We start from the raw sequence: 21,167 nt of genomic DNA, 5'->3' as shown, positions 1-21,167 counted from the left end.
TCTTAATATAATACTGTATTCATTACCACACAATTCACTTAAAGATGCTTTTGATTCCGGTCTTTCTTTTTTCCTTTATAAACTGTCCCAGCAGTAGCTTTCTATAGTCAACTTGCAAAGAGCTTGTAAAGAAAAGCACTAACGGGGCTGGCCTGGCGGTGTAGTGCTTAAGTTCACGTGCTCTGCTTTGGTGGCCTGGGGTTCACGGGTTTGGATCCCAGAAGTGGACCACACACTGCTCGTCAAGCCATGCTGTGGTGGCATCCCACATACAAAATAAGAAGACTGGCATGGACATTAGCTCAGTGACAATCTTCCTCAAGCAAAAAGAGGAAGACTGGCAACAGAGGTTAGCTCAGGACCAATCTTTGTCACCAAAGAAAAAACAAAAGCACTAAGGTTTTTCCCTGGAACAAACTATATAGATAAATTCTGTGCCCCAAGGATGCTAAGCACTATTGTTTTGTCTTTCTCCCTTGTATTATAGCAACATATTTTTATTTAAAATATAATAAATTATAATAAACAGTCAAAATAATTTGTTCCTTCTATTTCTTGAGAACCTTTAACAGCATTCTTGGTATGTCTTCTTCAGTAATAAGCAAGCACAAATTTTAGTCAAATGAACTGAAAATGTCTCATTTTTTAACCTTCATACAGAGGGAGCAGTGTGTACAGTACCAGTGTAACAGCTAAGCCTGAGTTATGTAGATGGATGGTCCGTCAAAGTGTTCAGCTTACTAGCTGTGAGGCCTCAGAGCAGTTACTTCAACCAGTGGTTCCTGCAGTGTGGTCCCCATGGAGGGTGTCCTCACCTCTGGGGAACTGCCAGACGCTCAAATTCACAGGCCCAACTCCAGACCTACTCGATCAGAACCCTGGAGGTGGGACTCAGCAATCTGTACTTCGTGAAGCCTTCCAGCTGATTCTGATCCAGGCGCAAGTTTGAGAAACTCGGAGTGAAACTCTGAGACTCCCTTTTCTCCTTGATAAAATGGGTTTCCTAAGACCATCCTTGCAAAACCAGAGACGCAAACAATTCAGGGAAAAGGACTTGGGCTCTCATGCAGTGACCTTGTATCAGCACTATCTATTTTTTTTAATCAAGGGCCCAAATTAAGGAGAATAAGAACACCAAAACGATGTGCGGCTGCCACAGGCTGGGACTGAATGTGCTGACTGCCAGCAGCAGGCCGGGTACCAAAACAGGCCTCTGGCTGTGGGGCAGGCCCTAAAGATTTGAACACTGAAATCACAAGTGGGCAAAATGCCCCAGAAGTAATATATTATTCCCTTATCAACTAAGGCCACGTTGCTTTGATAGTGACAAATGATAGTATGAGGAGAACAAACACTGGTCTTTAGCTCTCAAAAGACACTGGATTCTCATCCCCACTTAACTCTCCCCAGAGGAAAGGCATGGGGAATTCTCCTAATTGACGTCAGCTGCTGTAAGGGAAGGAATGCCATGACCTTAAACTTGGCCACGGGTCCACTCTCACATCCAGGAACAAAGCCAGAGGGTTCTCCTGGCAACTGCCTGACTTGCTAAACGGCAGGAGCAGCCACTGAGGGAATCCTTTGCTGCCCCAGGGACAAATCCCCCACTGCAGGAAACAGACAAACCGGAGAGATTAGCAGTCTGCCCAGCTGATGCTGGCCTATCCCCTCGGCCCAGAGAGCAGAAAGTGAGTTCTAAATCACTCTGTTCTAAGGCCTAAGCTCCTGGTTTGCTTTTGCTTTACAAATGAGGGAAATGTTCTCTGCTAGTCAAAGGGAAAACAGGAAAATATGAGAACTTCAAGGAAAAATGTAGTAAATTGGATCTGTGCACAAAGTATCCTAGCGTATTCCAGAGGTCTTCACTAGACGTTAAGCACAAACCAATCAAGAGTTTTAAGATCAACGGTAACTATTATTTTTAAAAGGTCATGTAATCAAAATCGAATCCAATCGTCTTACCCTGCTGAAGTCCTCATCATGGCTCCCTGGACAAGCAGGACGGATTCCTAACCAACTCCTCTCCACTCCACTCATCTCGCCCAGGAGGCTATTCTAGCCACAAACCCCTGCTCAAAGACCCTCTGGACTCCCCAGTACCTACAGAACAGTGTCTGAATGTTTAAGCGCTGCTATGAGAGGCCAGTATCTGACTCTGACCATCCAACCCCGGGCTCACTCCCGCCCCCAAACCCCTTCCCACAGCAAACCTCCAAGAGCACACCTCACCACTTTACCAGGAAAGCCAGTGCCTTTAATACGCTGCTGTCTCTGCCAGAATATCCTTCCCTAGACTTTTCACACAAAAAAATTTTACTTATCACACACGATCCAGTTCAAATATGAGGTAATCTGTCAAGACCTTCTTGGCTTTCCTGCATTCCTTTTTCTGAGTTCCCACACTAGTTCGTGGACACCTCCATTACAGCTCTGAACAAATTATTCAGTAATTATCTGTTTATGTATCTCACTCCCCAGTTAGACCTGGAGTAGTCCAGTCAAGGACAATGTCTCACGTGTTTTAACATCCACAGCTGCTAACCTTCTAATAGTTCTCAGTCCACATTCGGGACAGGTAGAACCCCAGCTTTGTAACAGTTTCTTTAACTCAAAGATGGAATAGAATAATCAATGGGCACTCTCTGGAGAACCTTAGCCATTTAGAAGACAAGAAAGCGTTTTGGTTTTAAATTAGTTATATCCAGTTGGACACTTCTTCATTTGCTTGAATAAATCTAGGTCATGTCCTCAATTTAATCAATAATTTGATGCACATATCTTCTGGCAAAGACCAGTGTTCTTGTTATATTCCAAGGCCCTGGAGAGCAGACGCCAGGTCTCACTCACCTGCATATAACCCCTACCACCCACGCCAGGTAAATGTTCAACAAACGACTGTTAAATTGAATTCCCAAAACGAGCTGTGTCTTATTTGGGGCTGCTGTAACAAAATAGCGTAGATGGAGTGGCTTAAACAACAAACATTTATTCCTCACAGTGCTGGAGGCTCGGAAGGCCCAGATCAAGGGGCCAGCACACTCAGCGTCTGCTGAGGGCCTCTTCCTGGTTTGGAGACAGCCGTCTTTTTGCTGTGCCCTCACATGGCGGAGAGAGAGGACTCTCATCTCTTCCTCTTCTTCTGAGAGCACAATCCCATCGTGGGGGCCCCACCCTCAGGAACTCACCTAAACCTACTACCTCCCAAAGGCCCCACCTCCAAATACGATCATGGTGGGGATAAGGACTTCAACATAGGAACATTGGGGCACACAAGGATTCAGTCCATAGCAAGCTGCCACACTGGTATTTGGCCACACGTTTTAATGTTCCATTTGTATATGTGCAAGGAAACAAAGGTAAATTCAACCTGATTTTCAGAAAAGAATCAAAGAGGGAAAATACCTTCTTTGACAAAATGCCTCTAACACAGAAACACACTCTCCAAATTAAATATCTGAAACAGCTATCATTCTAATCAGGTGCCTTAGTTTAGAGAAAAGAGCAGAACGTGCCTCATACCTCCCTTGCTTTGACTGAGGACCCATAACTAATCCTCATCGCACTCCCAGGGAGATGGTTCCTGGCTTATCTAAATCCACCACCAGGAGGGCCTGTACCATTGCTCACGTTGCTGTGTCCCCTTCTCCAGAGGGACGCACGCAGGGAGCAGGGACCTGTCCATTGATCACGAGGCTGTGTCCCCTTCTCCAGAGGGACGCATGCAGGGAGCGGGGACCAGGCAGCTTCCTGGTCCTTCTGTCTGCTTCAAAATAAAATGTACAGTACTTTAAGGGAAAAAAATCCTAAATGAACACAAATCTTTCACTACTTTATAAAGACTTGCTGTGGGGGAGAGGAGTGGAGCAGCTTTGTACATTTAAACATTAAAGAAATGCTGAAAGAATGAATCAATGTCCAGATTTCAAATAACCAGAATACTAATTTCTGGGTTTTTCTTAAAATGGAGGCAAACCACGGCACGGATGTAAGCATAACTTCTCTCTAAACATTTGACGGTGAAACATTTTTCTTAATGAAGAGGAGAGGAGAGGAGTGGAGGAGAAGCTGGCGAGTGGCTTTGTGTAACATTAGAAAATATTAGCCATTGGAGAGTTTACATATCTAGTACACTTCAAGGTGAATTCCACATAAGGATTTACTGGCCAGCTTCTACTGGGACCCAGTCACCTTGTCGGTTTTAGGAATCCATCATCTGCAGCGGAAAGACTATTTCTGATGCGCGTGGAACCACCTTGTGGCCTGGCTTTGGGCTCCATGAAAAGTCCTGCTCCCTTCCTCTTCTTTTCCTCAGGTTTTCACTTGCAATTGTTTCATCTTCCTTCTTCGCCCCCTCCCATGCTCCTTCCTTCTTCTTCCTCTTCTTTCCTCTCCTCTGAACTGTTTCTTAAGTTTTCCATCTTTCTTCAGTGTGGAATTCTGAACTATATAAAGAATACCCTACTCTGAATATTTTTCAGTGTAAACTATGCCTTTTACTGCACAGCCTAGTATCAGTAACGCAAACAACAAATTTAAAAATATATACTACACTGCTGGTTCAGCTGTCCAGACAAAATAAAATCTCAGATCACAATCACATTATCATAAAATTTCACCAATAAATTTTAAGAAATTTTGAAATACAAAGAGATTGTAATTTTCTCTGATCAACGCACTCTGCTTTTATTCTGCAGTCTTCCAAGTTTCAGCTTTTGCTCAGAAACTCATAGGCTGAATATGAAACTATGAATTTACCCATCTGGTGAATTATATGCAAAAGGGGTGTTTTTTCTCCTTTTATCCAAATGTCAATTTTTTTCCATTCCTCTGCCACTATTATTCCACGTCCTTACATTCCCAGGACAGGGGGTAGGAGACCCTGCAATGGAAGCTCCTGGAGGCTCCTTAGGACCCTGCCTTCATCATGAGATATAAATCTCCTCTAGAGAAAGGTTTCTGCTAGTGCTACACATTCGGTGATGTCTGCATAGCTGCTTCGGTCACTATCTAAAAATCTTTAGTTTTTTTCTCCCCCAGGGAAAGTTACACACAATTGAGTCCTGATTTCCAAAGTCTCTTTTTATCTATATCCCAAAATTTGCCAAAATGTCAGCTGGGATCTTACTAGAAAGAACAGTTATGACCTGTACTGAATATGAGGGCAATTACTCTGGACTCCAGAAAGGTTCTGGGTCAGAACGCCACAATCTGACTCCTCTAGAAACCCCCCACATGTCCTTTCAGGACAGAGCCTAGTTGAGCAGAGCTGACTGCATCCCAGAAAACACATTGCCCTACATACCTATTTCACATGTTTCTTTTAAGTTATAATTATCACTTCCATTAACATCAGCTGGCCTCATTAGTGAATTTAACATGAATTCTTCATTGGAAGTCACATGATGTCAAGTGGAATGAGAAAAAATAAACATAATAAAACACCAAGCCATGCTTTCTTACTAAAAACAAATAAGTTTAATGAGAAAGATTTCATTTACAGCTAATATTTTACCATTAATTTATATAGTGGAATTTATAGTCTCTTTTTTTGGTGAGGAAGATTGGCCCTGAGCTAACATCTGTTGCCAATCTTCCTCTTTTTGTTTGAGGAAGATTGTAGCTGAAGTACATCTGTGCCAATCTTCCTCTATTTTGTAAGCTGGATGCCACCACAGCATGGCTTTATGAGCCGTGTGTAGGTCCATGCCAAGGATCTGAACCTGTGAACCCTGGGCTGTCAAGGCAGAGCGCACGAACTTAACCACTATGCTACTGGGCTGGCCACTGTAGTCAATTTTTTAGAGTAGTTTTTTTGGCTGGGGGATGCCAAACTACTATTTAGACACTAAAAAATTTCAGTATTTTGGTATCTAAGAAAGTAAAGCACGTTCACATTTGTTTTGTCCGATTTTCACAGTGTCTATGAGTTGGAGACACCAATGCATAATTCCCTTCTAACACATGGAAAATGGGGTTCATAGTGACAGACACACAGAGAAGTCTGTGGCTTAACTCATTCACCACTGGCCAAAACTGAGTTAACACAACTGGAGCAATTTCTCCTGCTGCCTGGCCCCAAGCACATTCGGAGTTACAAACACAAGAAGAGCACTGCCAAACAAAAACAAAGTGTAAATAACATCGATTTCTTCGCAAGACGAGTCACTAGGGCCATTTTGACTAAGGAAGGACTAGTCTGATACTCAAGAGAGCTTATCTTTCTCTTAACAAATACACATGTGAAGGCCAATAATATAAGTAATGAAGATTTGGAAGAAAGAAGCAACCAGTAATATATGAAATATGTCTAAATGTCCCATTTGTTTTGAAAAGGACAATATTCTGTGTCTAAATTTTTTCCTTTTGCCAGAATGCTAATAATTAAACAGAAAATTAAATGTTTTTTAGCTTCTCTAAAAACGAAAACTAGCAAGTTTAGCAAACTCCACAAAGGGTAGATTAAAAATCTCTAATATTTGACACTCTACACCACGTAAAATTTTTTGACAAGATTTAATTTTTATGGCTTAAGAGAAGTTACACTTATACAAAACATTTACCTGCCTGTAAGAAGTAAGAGAACAAAAATACTCAAAAAGTAAAGACACGGGGCCAGCCCTGTGGTGTAGTGGTTAAGTTTGGCATGCTCTGCTTCAGCAGCCTGGGTTCACGGGTTTGGATCCTGGGCATGGACCTACACCACTTGTCAGCCATGCTGTGGCGGCACCCCACATACAAAGTGGAGGAGGATTGGCACAGGTGTTAGCTCAGGGCTAATCTTCCTTAACAACAACAAAAAAGTAAAGAGCAAAGACACATTTTTAGACACAAAATACTCTGGAAGAAGAGAAATTTGCACTTCTTCCTAAAATTCAGTGGTTCTCAAACGTTAATGTGCATCAGAATCACCTAGAGGACTTGATAAAACAGATTGCTGGGCCTGACCCCAGAGAATCTGATTCAGCAGGTCTGGGGTGAGGCCTGAGGATTTACATTTTAACAAGTTTCCAAGTGATGATGACGATGATGATGCCAGTCTGGGGATGACACTTTGAGAACCAATGCTTTAACTTAGCCACTTACTCAAACACTGTGGAAGTCTTAGGACACTTTGTCTACTCTCTCCCAATGAATATCTTGTGTTCCTTGCACCAGTTAGTGTTTCTACTGACAAACAACATCACTCCTTAATTAAAGTATTACTTCGTGATATCCTCATCATCTCTGAGTTGCACCAATTTTTTGAGCATCACAATCTTATAGATATTTAATACATATATAAAAATAGTTACATATGTGTAATGTCTTTAGTTCTTAATGTATAAATTGACAGTAAAGGAGTGAGGTGAATAAGGTATCTGAATTCAATGTGAGGTGAGAAACAACAAAGAGGGGCGGAAGTGGGCAATCTCTATCCTTCGGACTCACCTGTGACGGGTGCATCAATATCCAGCAAATTTTTCTCCTGTCGAAGGATTGAAGCCCCTTCTGTTATTATTCTTAATGCAACACTCTCTTCCAGTCTGCCTTCCTTCATGAGATGTGCCTTTAAGACATCCACTCGAGGTTTCCCATCATTATCAAACACTTCTTTTGCTGTAAGCCGGTGACTTGGAGGAAATGGGACAGCTGAAAGAGAAAAAGCCAAATTATTACATTAGCCAACTCAACAACAAAAGATTAATTAATACCCACCAAATATCTATTCCTACCACTAACCACCTTTTGGAGTATTTAAAAAATTCCCACATTAAAATATGATCAAGGGCTATCAAGAATTAAAGACTGCCTTCTTCCTTTGATTCTAGATGTAATGTGATTGCTGAAAGGAGACTCATAGTTCTTATTCATCCAGTACCTATCTCTTGAATCTAGAAGATCCCGATTGAGTTAATAAAGAAAAAGGAGGGAGATAAGTTTCTGTTAGGTAATAATCAATTCAGCAAAAGAAAACAATTCTGCACATTCAACCATAACTGACTCAGGAGACTATGTTTCTTCACTAGAAAGCGGGCTCGTTCTGGGATGAGAGGAGCAGGAAATGGTCTGCCAGACCAGGTCTGTCCCTTCAGCTGGAGTCATGTCTCTGAGTAAAGTGACTGACTCATTGTTTAAGGAGAGGGTAGGAATCTTAGAGCAAAAGGCAAAAACGCACTGAATCCTGAACAGGACATCAGGATTTGTGCATGCACGTACTGAAGGCACATCTTGAACAGTGAGCGGGCAGTATGACGCCAGCAAGGAGACCCAGGTATTTAAGAATACGATACAATGACAAACTCCATTTATTGCTCAGACTTAGAACCAGCCATACTCCCTTCCAGCCCATGCCTTCTTCACTGTAAGGAGCTCTCTTGTAACTACTATCATTCTTCACATCTGTGAATACATTCATTCATTCACTCAGCCAGGGAATAGTCACCAAATTCCTACAATGTGCCAGGACATCCAAAGGGCCATCGTCAGAGATGGTAATCATGAAGGTTACATTTCTGATAAATAGCCAAAAAGCCCCTTCAGTGAGGGAAATTCATTAATTCTCTATTTCACCTGAGGGGTCATTTCCTGGACAACTCGGATCTATTAGAAACATCTGAAAGGAGTATCAACACAGGTTCATGTAACTTTCATCTGCCAGGTGCACTCTGCCATATGCATGAGAACATCTCCATATGCTGGTTCCTCTCTTAAAAATAACACCTGATGTTAAGTAATAAACCTAGCCCTCTTACTTCCTAGAAGTGTCTCTCACAGAAGCAAAATTTATGGTAGACCTATGCCAAGAGATTTGCAACCTAATAGCACAGATTTGTCACCCAAGAGAAATTGTAACTACTTAGGGAAAAAGAAAAATCAGGAAGTGAACCTGTACTGATGGACGCAAGCTTGACTGTACTAACAATCCAAGCATATCTAGTTAACTCTGCTGCCAAAGGAGGTGGCAGAGGCAGACGCAGCAGATGAGGGTGAGGCTCGCGTGCTGAGATGAACCTGGGTGCAAACCTGGCTCTGCACACTCACCAGCTGGACCACCCTGGGCAAGTTAAATAACCTCCTCTGGTTTCAGGTACATCACCTGCAACGGAGGAATTAGATGTATCTGAGGAGCGTCACAATAACTAAAGTAAATAGCAATAGTAGTAGCTAACATTTATAGCATGTTTATTTTATGCCAGGCATTGCTTGGGTGATAAAGTCAAACACGACAGAGCAGCTGTAAGATGAGTAAGGCGTATGCACATGTGTTTATATATACACATATTCAGTCCTCATAACATTACCGTGGGGGAGAAACTTGAGGCTCAAAAATATTACAAGCCTTGCCCAAGATAATCACCTAGTGATTTATATGCAGACCGAATGAGCAAAAACCCCCGCAGTCTGGTGCCAGACACCTGTGTTAATGACCACACTACACTGCTTCCAGAAAGGACTTCAGACATGGCCTAATAATTAAAAAGTGATGAACAAATCATTTTTTAGAATTGAAATTCTAATGAATACAGAGAGGTGTTTCTTATAAATACCACTTTTATTTTCAAAAATTATCTTGGGCAGCTTGTGGTAGAATAAATATTATAACACAAAAGCATGATGTAAAATAAAAGACAAAATGTGTAATGCCAAAGCATACTATGAAATAAGAAAAGGAAAATTTAAGAATTAAACAAAGAGAAGAAAAAAGAGGAAATGAGCTCATTATACTTCAGGTGTTGGGTGATTATTTTGTTTGTTTTGTTTCTCTGCCCTCCCCCGTTTCTTGTGCCTGACTAACTAACATACATGCTTGTTAAGAAATCATGGAAACACTTTGATGGCCACAGCTCTTTACCTAGGTCTTTATGTATGGTTTGAAATTACAAAATATCCTACCTGGCAACTCCTCAAATTCCCCAGATATAGGATGGGGGATGGAATGAGGGAAATGTCAAAAGGACACTAGGGGTAAGGCCAAGAGCTGACTGTTTTAGAATGAGGTCTTAAGGTGTGAGTGAGACAACGCTGAAGCTGTAAGTGACTGCAAAACTGCCAGGCAAGAGTCCCGAGAGCCACGAGGGACGGTGGCTGACATAGGGTTGGGCAGATCAAAGCAGTGGGTCTCTGCCACCCGCCACAGCTGGCCATATTAAACTGAAGACAGACCAAAGGTTACAGCCGAAAGAGCCAAAGCGCTGACAAAGGGGAAAGGCAAAAGGAGAGCCCCAGGGAGGGCATCACCTTCACGGCTGGACTTTCTCCAAGTCCCCAGACCCCTGTAAGCCCAGAGCACTGCAAGAACAGATGCCCCACTCTTCGCTGCAGCTCTTCCACCTGCCAGTAACTGCTCACCCTCAGGAACGGCTCAGGCACAGCTACCTGCTCAGAAACACTGGAGCTCGTTCCAAATAAACAGAGGCCAGAAAACAGAGGAAGACTGCCAGTCAGAGGGCTCTATTTCCAACTAGAGGATGGGGACACTGATGCAACGGGGCCCTTTACCGGCTAAACAGATGGCAAGGCCTGCAGGGAACCAAGATGGGCAGGAACAATGCCAAAGACGGAACACAGAGATGATGTCGCCAGAGGGATGTTTTCTGGGACAAAAATATGAGTGGGCTAATATTTGTCTATTTGTGCACCTTTTGGCTTCATAAAGAAAATACCAGCCTTACAAAGGTCACATTTATTTACTTTCTCTATTCATCTGGAGTCTTATGCACAGACCTATGTCAAATATTGAGCGAAATCTACTTGGATTAAAGAATTCAACATGCTCAGAAAACATTCTTTTCATTAACTTGTTGTAAAAGTGGCTGTGCTTGATATGATAAAGTTGGATTTCCCTCCCTCCTTTGCCTGATTACAGGTTGCTTTCATGAGCATGAGCAGGCCAGGACTGGAGGAATTAAGTATGTGCATGCTAGGAAAAATTCAGAAATGATTGTTGATATCTGGGCTGACTCTTTCCAAAACAATTTTCTTATAATTGCCTATTAAGTACAGAATATGGTGTTATAACAGACTTCTTAGAAGAACCCTAAAAATAGATAGAAACCCTCTCAGCTTTCCCCACTTCACAATTCCCACTCAATGTCACTTTTTTTCCTCAAATGCAACAGCAAAGTAGCTAAAATTTGGGACACGTAAGTCCTTGGCTGACTCCTAACAAAAACCAACACAGAAGGCTTTAAAGGCAAACGACATAGTGGATTAGGATCGCGTCCCCACGTCCCGGACTGTGGAAACCTGGCAGAGACTGATTTCCAATGAATGAGATATGATATTGTTTCTTTTCTATTTGTTGTTGCCACCAGAGTTCACCTATCTGATATGGAGAAACGTTACTAGTCTGGGAACCAAAATCATGTGCATCTAATATTGGCATCTATATAACAACTACTGTAGTTCTCAATTACACATTCACTAGTAGAGAAACACATTCCATGTCAGCAAAGTCTTGCAGCCAGAGGAATCCCAGCCCTCGGGGCTGGCTGACTACAGGGAGCACACCTCAGACAGAGTCAGGGGTGTCCTCCTGACATTCAGGCTAGGTCAGTTTGAGACAACCGCTTTGTGTCTCGGCTGGCCTAAGTGATCTGTCACCACTCTGGGGTGGATCTAGGCATCTGAGATTTCTGTTCCTCAAATCCGAGACATTTGGGTCACTACTGAAGGGCTACCACCATTTGACAGGAAACATCCAAGGGTCCTTGTCCTGGTGATACCTTCAGTGGAAGGAAGGACAGGAGTTCTGCTGCCTGACCTCCTCCTGGAGTCGCCTTATGAATGCTGACAGGAGAGAATCACAGACTTAAGAAAACACTTAGCCTAGTGATTTTTTTCAAACCTTTGTTTTGCTTTAAAAAACATTTTTTTTTAAATTTTTGTCCTCAAACAAAATGACAACTGGAAACTCAAGTATATCCAAAGAAAAAAGAGCCCAAGCAGCTTGCCTGCCTCTCCGCTCCCTGGTGCTGGCCGCTAAGGCATGCTCACAGAGGCCTGGGGCTCTGTGCAGCAAAATTAAGAAAGTCCCAATTTAGACTGACTCCTGACCCCTCATGCTAAACCAAGGACACTGAAATCCAGAGAGAGGACCAGTGAGTTGTTCAAAGTCAAAGGCTTAGTCAGTGGCAAAACCAATAGCAACAGTCAGGTCTCCTGGTTTCTGCTCCCGCACTTTGCCCTCTGGATCTGCTCTGTCCAATACGGAATGGACAGCCACATGTGGCAGCTGAACACTTGAGAAGTGGCTAGACTAAAGCAAGTCTACAACATGCCCTAGATTTAGAACGGCTGACACAAGAAAAAAAAGGTATAAAATATCTCATTAATATTTTTATACTGATTACAGGTTGAAATAAGATTTAGGATGTATTGGGCTAAATAACATTTATTATTAAAATTATTTTGACCTATTCCTCTTTACTTTTTTAATACACCTACTAGAACATTTAAGATCACATAAATGGGGGCCAGCCTGGTGATGGAGTGATTAAGTTTGCGTTGCTCTACTTCGGTGGCCCAGGGTTCGCAGATTTGGATTCCAGGCATGGACCTATACGTCATTCATCAAGCCATGTTGTCGTGGTGTCCCACATACAAAACAGAGGAAGATGGGCAACAGATGTTAGCTCAGGGCCAATCTTCTTCACCAAAAAATATTTGCATAAATGGCTTATATTAGATTATTCCTGGACAGTGATACATCCTTCTCAACAAGTAAATGAGAACAGAGGGCATGGAAATCATACTGTTTAATCTTTCTTCTCTTCCAAATTTGGTTCCTACAAAATTTCCAAGTATCTCAAAACCAGCTGTACACTGGAATCGTTTTTAAAAATGAACGATGCTCAGGCCCAACCTGCAGAGATTCTGATTTCACTGGTCTAGGGTAGGGCCAGGGAAGTGGCACATTCTTAAAGAAATTCAGGGTAGACTAAAGTGCAGTCCAGATTGAGACTCACTGATCTGCAGTGTAAGGAAAGGCACACCAAACACCAGGCAGTTCACTTTTCCGCAAACATGCTCCACAAGATCAATCAACCACAGTAGACGCAAGTCTTTGCAAGTCCTGACACGTCTGTTCCCTCCCTCTCTGTCATCAGAACGTGTATACAGGAACAGCTCTTGTCCTGTATTTCATGTGGCTACTGTCTGCACAAAGGCTGTCTAAGATGCTTCTGTCAGCACATGTCAAGAGAAGAGCTTATGGAGATCACATGTCAGACACAACTTAAGACACACTCTGGCCTGACCTCCCCAGAGGGGCACCCCTCCATTCCCTCCTGGACATCTGGCTGTGCCACCAACTACTGTTCTAATCAAACCATAACAGCCAATCAATCAGTATCAGGCACCTATTAACCACCGACTGTGCACTGTGTTCTATGCCAGGCAGTGAGAAGGGCCGGGGAGACACGAGCAACTGAAAACAAACACCAGCAGATGGAGACTCTGAAGAGATTACTATGAGGTACAATGATTAGTTTTTGCTTTAGATGCAAAAGTGTTAAACTACGAAACTAAAGAACAAAATTTGAAGAACATGAGAGACAATATAAGCAGCAAGAAAAAAAAGTGTCTTTATCTACCTTAAGGTTACGCCTGGGTTCCTAGAAACTCTTAGATGCGGTGGCACATTTCTTTTATCTACAGTATATAAAAAATAGCTAAGCTTTTAGATGACGCCAGAAGATGAGCTTCTGTTTTTAAGGTAAGTAACAAAAAATAAGGTATGTAAGATACAATATGTTAGCTAAAATATACACAAGTAGCTCCACATCCGTTATTAAAGTATGTGAAATCTGATCCGACTTCTGAATAAAGAGCGAAGGGATACATAAAAGGACGGTGACTTTTCAGTCAGTTTGACTTGGGTTCTAACACTGAACAACTAGGTTTGACTCACAGTCTTCTGGGTTTAAAAACATTCTATCAATGTGGGGATACAGGTTTACCCATATACATAATGTCTATATGCAAAGACACACAAAACACGTTGTGTGGGAGAGAGCGCTTAGAAATTAGCCTCAGCTAGACTCTGAGAAAAACTCTATTTATTCAGGTCCGACGTCTGCTATTCCTATGGACATTCATCTCTTGTTTGGCTTTCATCATAGATATGAATGTCAAATTAAAACATGCTTGCCCATCTCAAGTGTGGCTGAATATTAATCTTGTAAACAGAAACATCCGGTCCCAGCTAAGAAAATTCTTCACAGTAGGTCTATAAATAAAACTCCAATTTATTAATTTACTGGTGTTTTTTTCCTGCTGGTGTGATGACCTCATGCAACACCTCCTTACCCACCCCCCACCCCCGAATAAAGCCACACAGATGCTGAGCCTTAAAATGCACTCAGTTACTACACACAGTACGTCTACCGATTATTTCACTAGCAAACTGAAATGCCACATGTGGTTTTCCTGAATGCTTACACGTAATATAGCACAAGTGTATTTTATGGACCCTCCCAAAAGTCTTAATAAAAGGGCACTAAGGTACTTGAAGCATTTATCAAAATAAGCAGGTTTTCTCTTCTGGCTTGCAGGATATACATTATACACAGTACTTTTTGAACCTAAATCTGAAATGTGCTACAAGCAATTCTTTAATAAAGATCAGACACTAACTAACTAAAAGAATTACTGTTTCAACTACAAGGGATTAATAATTAATTAGTGAAAATAAGTACCTTGACAGTATAATCAGAGATCATTTATCTGAATTTCAAAATAATTTTCATTTAAATATGTTTATTGATATGTAGTTACACCTATCATATCCATGGACAGTTTTTCTTATTCTCTGGCCACTATGCATTCTCAAGTCCAGGACTCATGGACATAGGAATGGTGACAGTTCACAACCCCTCCGCGGGTAGTCTTGAGTAGTTCTATCACAAAAGTCCTTTGAAGTTTTGATATTTTGGTTAGTTCGTTTATTTAGTAGAAAAATTGCAAATGACTTACATAATGAATTATGTAATAGTGATTCAACATGAAAGATGATTTGGCAAAAATTTTATTTTTAGTTTAAAAATATTTCAGCATTCCTGAAAAGCTTAAATAAAATCCAATTTTTTTGTTGTTAAAATAAAGCTATATGCACAAGTCCAGCAATTAACATGGGGCCACGCCAATAACAGATAATTTTATACAGTACACGATAAAAGCAAACTTATATTTACTGGCTTTGATACATGATATTGAATGTTCAGATTAAACTAAGAATTTTAATAAATACTGTTTTAATTTAAATGTAAGATAAATACTTAAAAACTTATAAATATATCATTGAAGATGTGCTGTTTCCTAAGGATCTATTCTATAGTGTCTTTTTAATTAAAAACATATAGTCGGCCACATTCAGTTACACCGGGAGGAAGCCCCACTACACTGGACCTCAGCACCTGATGGAGCAACTGCAGCAAAACTTTCAGCAAATGGTACCTAGAGTAATCTCTAGAATAACAAACTTACAGTAAGGCATAAAATTCTACTCACTGGGATGAATTTAAGCAGAAGGCTATTTATTTTTTTTGCCTTGAAAATTTTCCTTTTCTCTGGAGAAATATGTCACAGGGGGAGATTAAAATCAAGAGACAAACAAGATACTTTAGAACAAGTTGAATTTACTTCCCAAGTGAGCAGGTCCCTTTGAACATGATAATTATCCCTCAGAAATGAAGAGTACCCAGGGATTCTAAAACTTTATTTAACCCAAGACACACTCTACCATTCAGAAATCCTCAATTCGATGGCTTAAGACCTCAAATATCAGTAAGGATTTTACCTCCATTGGAGGTGAACTATTTGATTAGAAAGTCTTTAATAAATATAAACCTTAGAAATCTCTGTATGAAAAATAGCAAACCTGTAAAATATAATATGTACCTTCTTAGTCTTCAATCCTAAACTTGTAAGTTGATAAGACAAAAATCAATCTACACCCACACACAACTCCTGCCTTTCAAGTTCATCATTCAGCTCTAAATGCCCACACATTTTCTATGCCCACGTGCTTGCCCACGGTCCCCATCTCCGTGATTAAAACACCTACAGACATCAGAATAATTTGCTTTAATTGAATAGACTTTCTCTTCTTTGAAAGATCTTCATGAAACAGCAAATCTATGTCCCAAATGACACTGAATAATGTAAATCCTGGGTGGCAATTTAAGGATGTTACCACTTTTGCATATAAGGAGTGATTGTTTAAAAAAATAATAAATTTGGCATACAGCCTTAGATCTACGGACCACAGTGAAGCAAGATCGAAATATTTTGCCTAAGAGTCACCCCTCCAGAGAGCCAAGGGCAGGAGCTAAATTCCCAGGCTTGCAGTGAACTCCCCCTTGCCCTGGCTCTTGCTCCCTGCTCCCCATGGGCTGAATAGTGAAACATCAGGTCCTCTGGGCCTCCCCACGTTCAGTAGCGCTTACGCTGTTTGCTTCACTCTGATGACCAGACATGCTCTCATCCACTCTCTCTGGTCCGCCATTTCTAAGAGCCCCCCAGTCACAGGAGTAACACAGAAGCACACAGGAAGTCCCAGTTCTCAGCACCTGAGATGTGCACTCCCCAAACCACAGTCTTCACACATCTATTCAAATATTACAACCCTTTAGTGAATACCACCTACAATTGTAACCTCTTAAACTCCATTTTCATTTGTTACCTTTATCTTTAAAATGTACTTGTCAATTTTGATTTTAAGTCAAACATATATTTCTTAATCTATCAAGTGGAAAATGGCTAATTTCATAATAAAGGTGCAGCAGACTGCACTCCCTTCATCAATGAAGAGCCACTCTTAAGAGAGATCTTCCACTCTTACATGGCATCTTTTGTGCATAAAAGAAATTCTCAAATAACCAAGGAAGCAGATTGCTGGGATTATAACGCCAACTGCAAATTTACAGGTAACAGCAAATCTTACTCTTTAAATGAGTCAAGCAATCATCACTACTCAGAAACATCAGAAAAATTAAGTAGAAAGATTAATAATCAAGTTCCATTGAGAGTACAGTCCAATGCCCCGGTGTTTGATAGATATTCCACCAATGTTTTCAAATGAATGACCTTTTTTTTCCTTCTTGCTCACCTAGCATTTGAGTAAAATTTCTGTGCTACTAGAAGTAGTTTAAGAAGAGAGAATAGGCCTTGTTCAGAACTAAAAGTATGTAAACATAAAGAGAATAGTCAATAGCCAAAATAACTCAGAAACTGAAACCTTCATTTAGTAAATGTCCCTTATAAAGTACTCATCACAGGAAAGAGGCCACAGATGCCAGGTGGAGGGGTGGGAGCTGGGTGAGACAGACAGGTGGGAGGTAGATGAACCACCCAAGATGGAACAGACAGGCGTGGTCAGAGTGAGCAACAGAGAAAACTGAAGAGGGAAGGGGGGAAATTACCCTAAGAAGGTTCAAGTACTAAATGTTTTTTATCCCATATGTGAATATAGGATCATAGATCAAATTTGTTGTTATCTGTGATATAAAACTGACCCAATAACAATAAAAATAATATCATATTGTTACAATAGAGCTTTGGTACTTTTAAGCTCATAAAGTGCTATCCCATGGAATTTCAGAGAGCAGTTCAAATAATTCCTTTAAAAAGAACATTTTTCTAGTTTGTAAGAATGCTATTAATATAAATTTACTGACGTATGCTTCAGTAAAAAAGACGTTTTTTTAATTGTACAACTTGAGGTAACTGAGACGACTTAGACTAACCCTTTCTCAGCATCCCTAAGTGTCAGAAGTAGTTCAGAAGGAGAAAGCCCTCCTCTCCCCTCTTTGTAGTCCCTGCTTGACAAACTAGCACTCCCAGGCGGAGCCAATCCAAATCTCACTAGTAGGCACAAATAAAGAATTTATTGTGAAATGCAGTTGTCAAGAGCTGAAAACTAGGTTATCTAACTCATTCTAAACACATATAGAATGACAAACAGAACAATTCCCATGATACTTGACTTTGGTTTTGATTCCCCGAAACATCTAAAAAGCCTCACTTCCATAAATTTTTCACTGTCCAAGTTAAAGACAGTCATCTAAGCATGATGGTGAGTCATTGAGGAGGCATGTGAGTGCCTTTCTTAAAGTTACATGTGCAGAGTTCCCAACTGGCAGACTTAAAATACAGTATTTTTTATTGTTGTTGCTGTTGTTAGCGCTGTTGAGTTGATTCCAACTCCAGTGACCCCGTGGACAGCAGAGCGGTACCTGCCCGGTCTTTCTGCACCATCCTCTCACCTGCTGGTGCTCTATCAGAAGATGCTCTGCTGCTATTCACCGGGTTTTCATGGCCAACTTTTTCAGAAGTAGGTGGCCGGGTCCTTCTTCCTAGTCTTAGTCTGGAAGCTTTGCTGAAACCTGTCTACCATGGGTCTCCCTGCTGGCATTTTAAATCCTGGTGGCAGAGCTTTCAGCATCATAGCAACATGCAGTCGCCATGAGATGACAACCCACAGGCAGGCGGTGTGGTTTCCTGACTGGGAAACGACCCCGGGCCACGGCAGTGAGAGCACTGAATCTTAACTACTACATTACCCCCCCAGGGTTGGCTTCAATTATTTTATTACCACATCATTTAAAGTCACTCCTTGCCTTAAATTCCCACTCAAGAAACAGTCATGATCAAATGTAGAACTAACAGGTTAATACAAATGTAAGACATAGGATATGTCCAGTAAAAGTAATCACATGCACACAAATCAAATGGTGTAATAATGTATATTAATTTAACAATGGACTTGTGTGTGTGTTTTCTAAGTCCCCTCATACGTGGTAATTCTCCACTTATTCAGAGCTCTGGTTCCCATCATCCTCCCCAACCACAGTGCAATCACACTCCCAGAGGCAATCGGAAATTCAGCAGGGTTGAGAACACTCACCACAAAATCTATGCCCCATACTGCACAGGAAAGGAATGGAGCCATTCTCAGTATACGAGAGAGAAAGAGAAAACGAGGGCGGCCTCCATGTGTATAGCTCGATATTTCACAACCACCTAGGGGATATCAGGGCATATCCATGGTGTTCATGATGGTATATATCCCACATTTCATAAATATCGGATTCCAGATTGTCAGACAATACACTCTATTACAAAGAGGGAAAGGCGTAATACAATTTTGATACACTTTCATTAAATAGAATTTTAAATGATTTAATGTTTAAAAAAGACATGTCTCAGTTATCCGATAATTTCACTTGCAGTGAAATGTCTCCTTCCCTGATCACAGCACATAAACGAAGGTTTATATATATTGTCAATACTTTTTTTGGAACAAAATTCAAGTTATGAAAAGGTTCTCATTCCCAAAAGAGTGCATTCAATCATTCACAACGAAACCCAAAAGTGTCTTTGATTTGCTAATACTCTATGTATCAGGTGTGTTTTTAAAACAATATGTAGAGTACACACGTTCATTAGGTACTGGAGAAAGAAAAATGTCATAAAGCTATCCATTACACAAATGTAAACAAACTAAAAGCCACTTTCCTTTATAAGCCTAAAATCTGAGAAAATATAGAAACCTTTCAAGTTGTTTTTCTGATAATATTCTTCTTCAAAACTAACTCATCAATAACATGATTTTTGAGGATATTTTCATTTACACAAAGAAATAATTTATACTTTTACAATGGAGACTTTAACAGTCCAAAGTGCAGTAAAAGTTCAGGGAAAATTAAAAGAAAAGAAGAAAGAAAACAATTGGTTTTCATCACTTGAAGAAGATAAATTTGAGTTCATCCCACCAAATTGCCAAGTTAGATTGTATTAAAAAAAAAAATCCTAAATAGCATGTGAATTTTACTAGAGCAATTTCCCATAGGTATTGGCAATGCTCACTCCCCACGTAGCCAAGGGGGACCCAATTATTACTCTCATACCAAATGATAAACAAACCAAGCGATAATCAGTCACCCAACCTCTTGGAAGTCCCTAATCTCCAAAGTGTAATTACTCTAAGGGTTTCCAAGCTCAAGAAACAAAAACTGTGCCCTAGAAGCAAAGACAGAATTTTGGATCTCATTCTCCACAAGAGGCCATTTCAGTGCATTTTCGAAATAAGATTGATCTTTTTTTTTTTAATGCAAATTTTTTCCCATCCCAGATACAGCCATTCACATAACAAGTTGTTCATGAAATGAACACAGAACGATGCAGCTCACTGTAGAGAACAGCTACTGGCCACCAGGCCCATCACCACTTTTGTACTCACATAATAAAGGAAGCACATTCTAGGTAATTTCACTGCAATCATTTATTTATATATACTCATACAGTGGGGACACAAAGTTGATTAAGTCATCAAGAACTCTCCAAAATTATATTTTGTAAAAGTTAGTAACCAAAGGACAGTTATCTGAAGAAAGTGAAATGTTAAAAAATATGATTACGGAAAGAAAAAGAACACAAAACAAACACAAAAGAAAGAAAACTGTGGACTTTTATGAAAATATACAATTATGACAAAGGAGGAAAACCAAGCTGTGTAAAGAAATAAATTAAAGAGTTTGTGAAACTCTGTGGCAATACTGTATGTTGCACAAATTTGGGATTCTCCCAAGGGTCCTTGACCCAAAAAGGCTACGATCCCCTTTATCAAGGCTTGTTCGCCACTCCTATGGCTAACCATTCTCGTCTACCGTCAGTTACACTCTTCTCTAGATTACTAAGATAATGGTCAAACTATTTCTTCAAGTCCCCAGTTATCTCCCCTTAAGCCACCTTATCCCAAACCCTGTGGTCTGGTCACGCCCAATCACTTGCTTCTCTAGGTATCCCATACCTGTCTTCAAGCCTTTCAGAGACAGTGAGGGCAAGGGGCCAAAAACACCAACTCAGAAGCCCACTTCATCAACTGTATGATCTTGGGCAAGTTATTTAACTTCTCCATGTACAGTTTCTGGGTCTGTAAACTGAGGATTAAACAAACTATTTGTAAAGTGCTTGGAACGTTACGGCACAGTAAATACTTCGTAAGTATTCGTTACGATTAACAAATTCCTTGCTCGCCCCCTTTAAGCACTCAAGCTCCTAATCATCACTATTCAAACATCACAACTTCTGAAAAGACCGGGAGCCTTCCTACTTAAGCCTCCACGTCCTTGAGGACCACAAACTTAATAAAATGTCCTCTGATTGCCAAAACACAAAGGTCTTTT

At 40.7% G+C, this 21,167-nt stretch overlaps 1 protein-coding gene across 15 annotated transcripts in view; it reads right to left on the bottom strand.

Moving 5' to 3' along the window:
• PPP3CA (protein phosphatase 3 catalytic subunit alpha) overlaps positions 1-21,167 on the bottom strand; it is a 284,698-nt gene that overhangs the window by 139,794 nt on the left and 123,737 nt on the right. For 14 of the 15 annotated variants that reach the window (XM_070505289.1, XM_070505284.1, XM_044766382.2 and 11 more), the window contains one exon: positions 7,429-7,629. In XM_070505289.1, coding sequence (XP_070361390.1) covers positions 7,429-7,537 — 109 coding nt within the window. In that variant the 5' untranslated portion in view covers positions 7,538-7,629. Of the gene's footprint in view, positions 1-7,428; positions 7,630-9,021; positions 9,072-21,167 lie in introns of those variants that run through there. The other variant, XM_070505290.1, reaches the window with a different exon arrangement.

Source organism: Equus asinus, chromosome 3, assembly GCF_041296235.1.
Source record: "Equus asinus isolate D_3611 breed Donkey chromosome 3, EquAss-T2T_v2, whole genome shotgun sequence".
Lineage (NCBI taxonomy): Eukaryota > Metazoa > Chordata > Mammalia > Perissodactyla > Equidae > Equus > Equus asinus.
The sequence above is the reverse complement of the archived record's forward strand: the minus strand, read 5'-3'. Positions and strand labels throughout refer to the sequence as shown.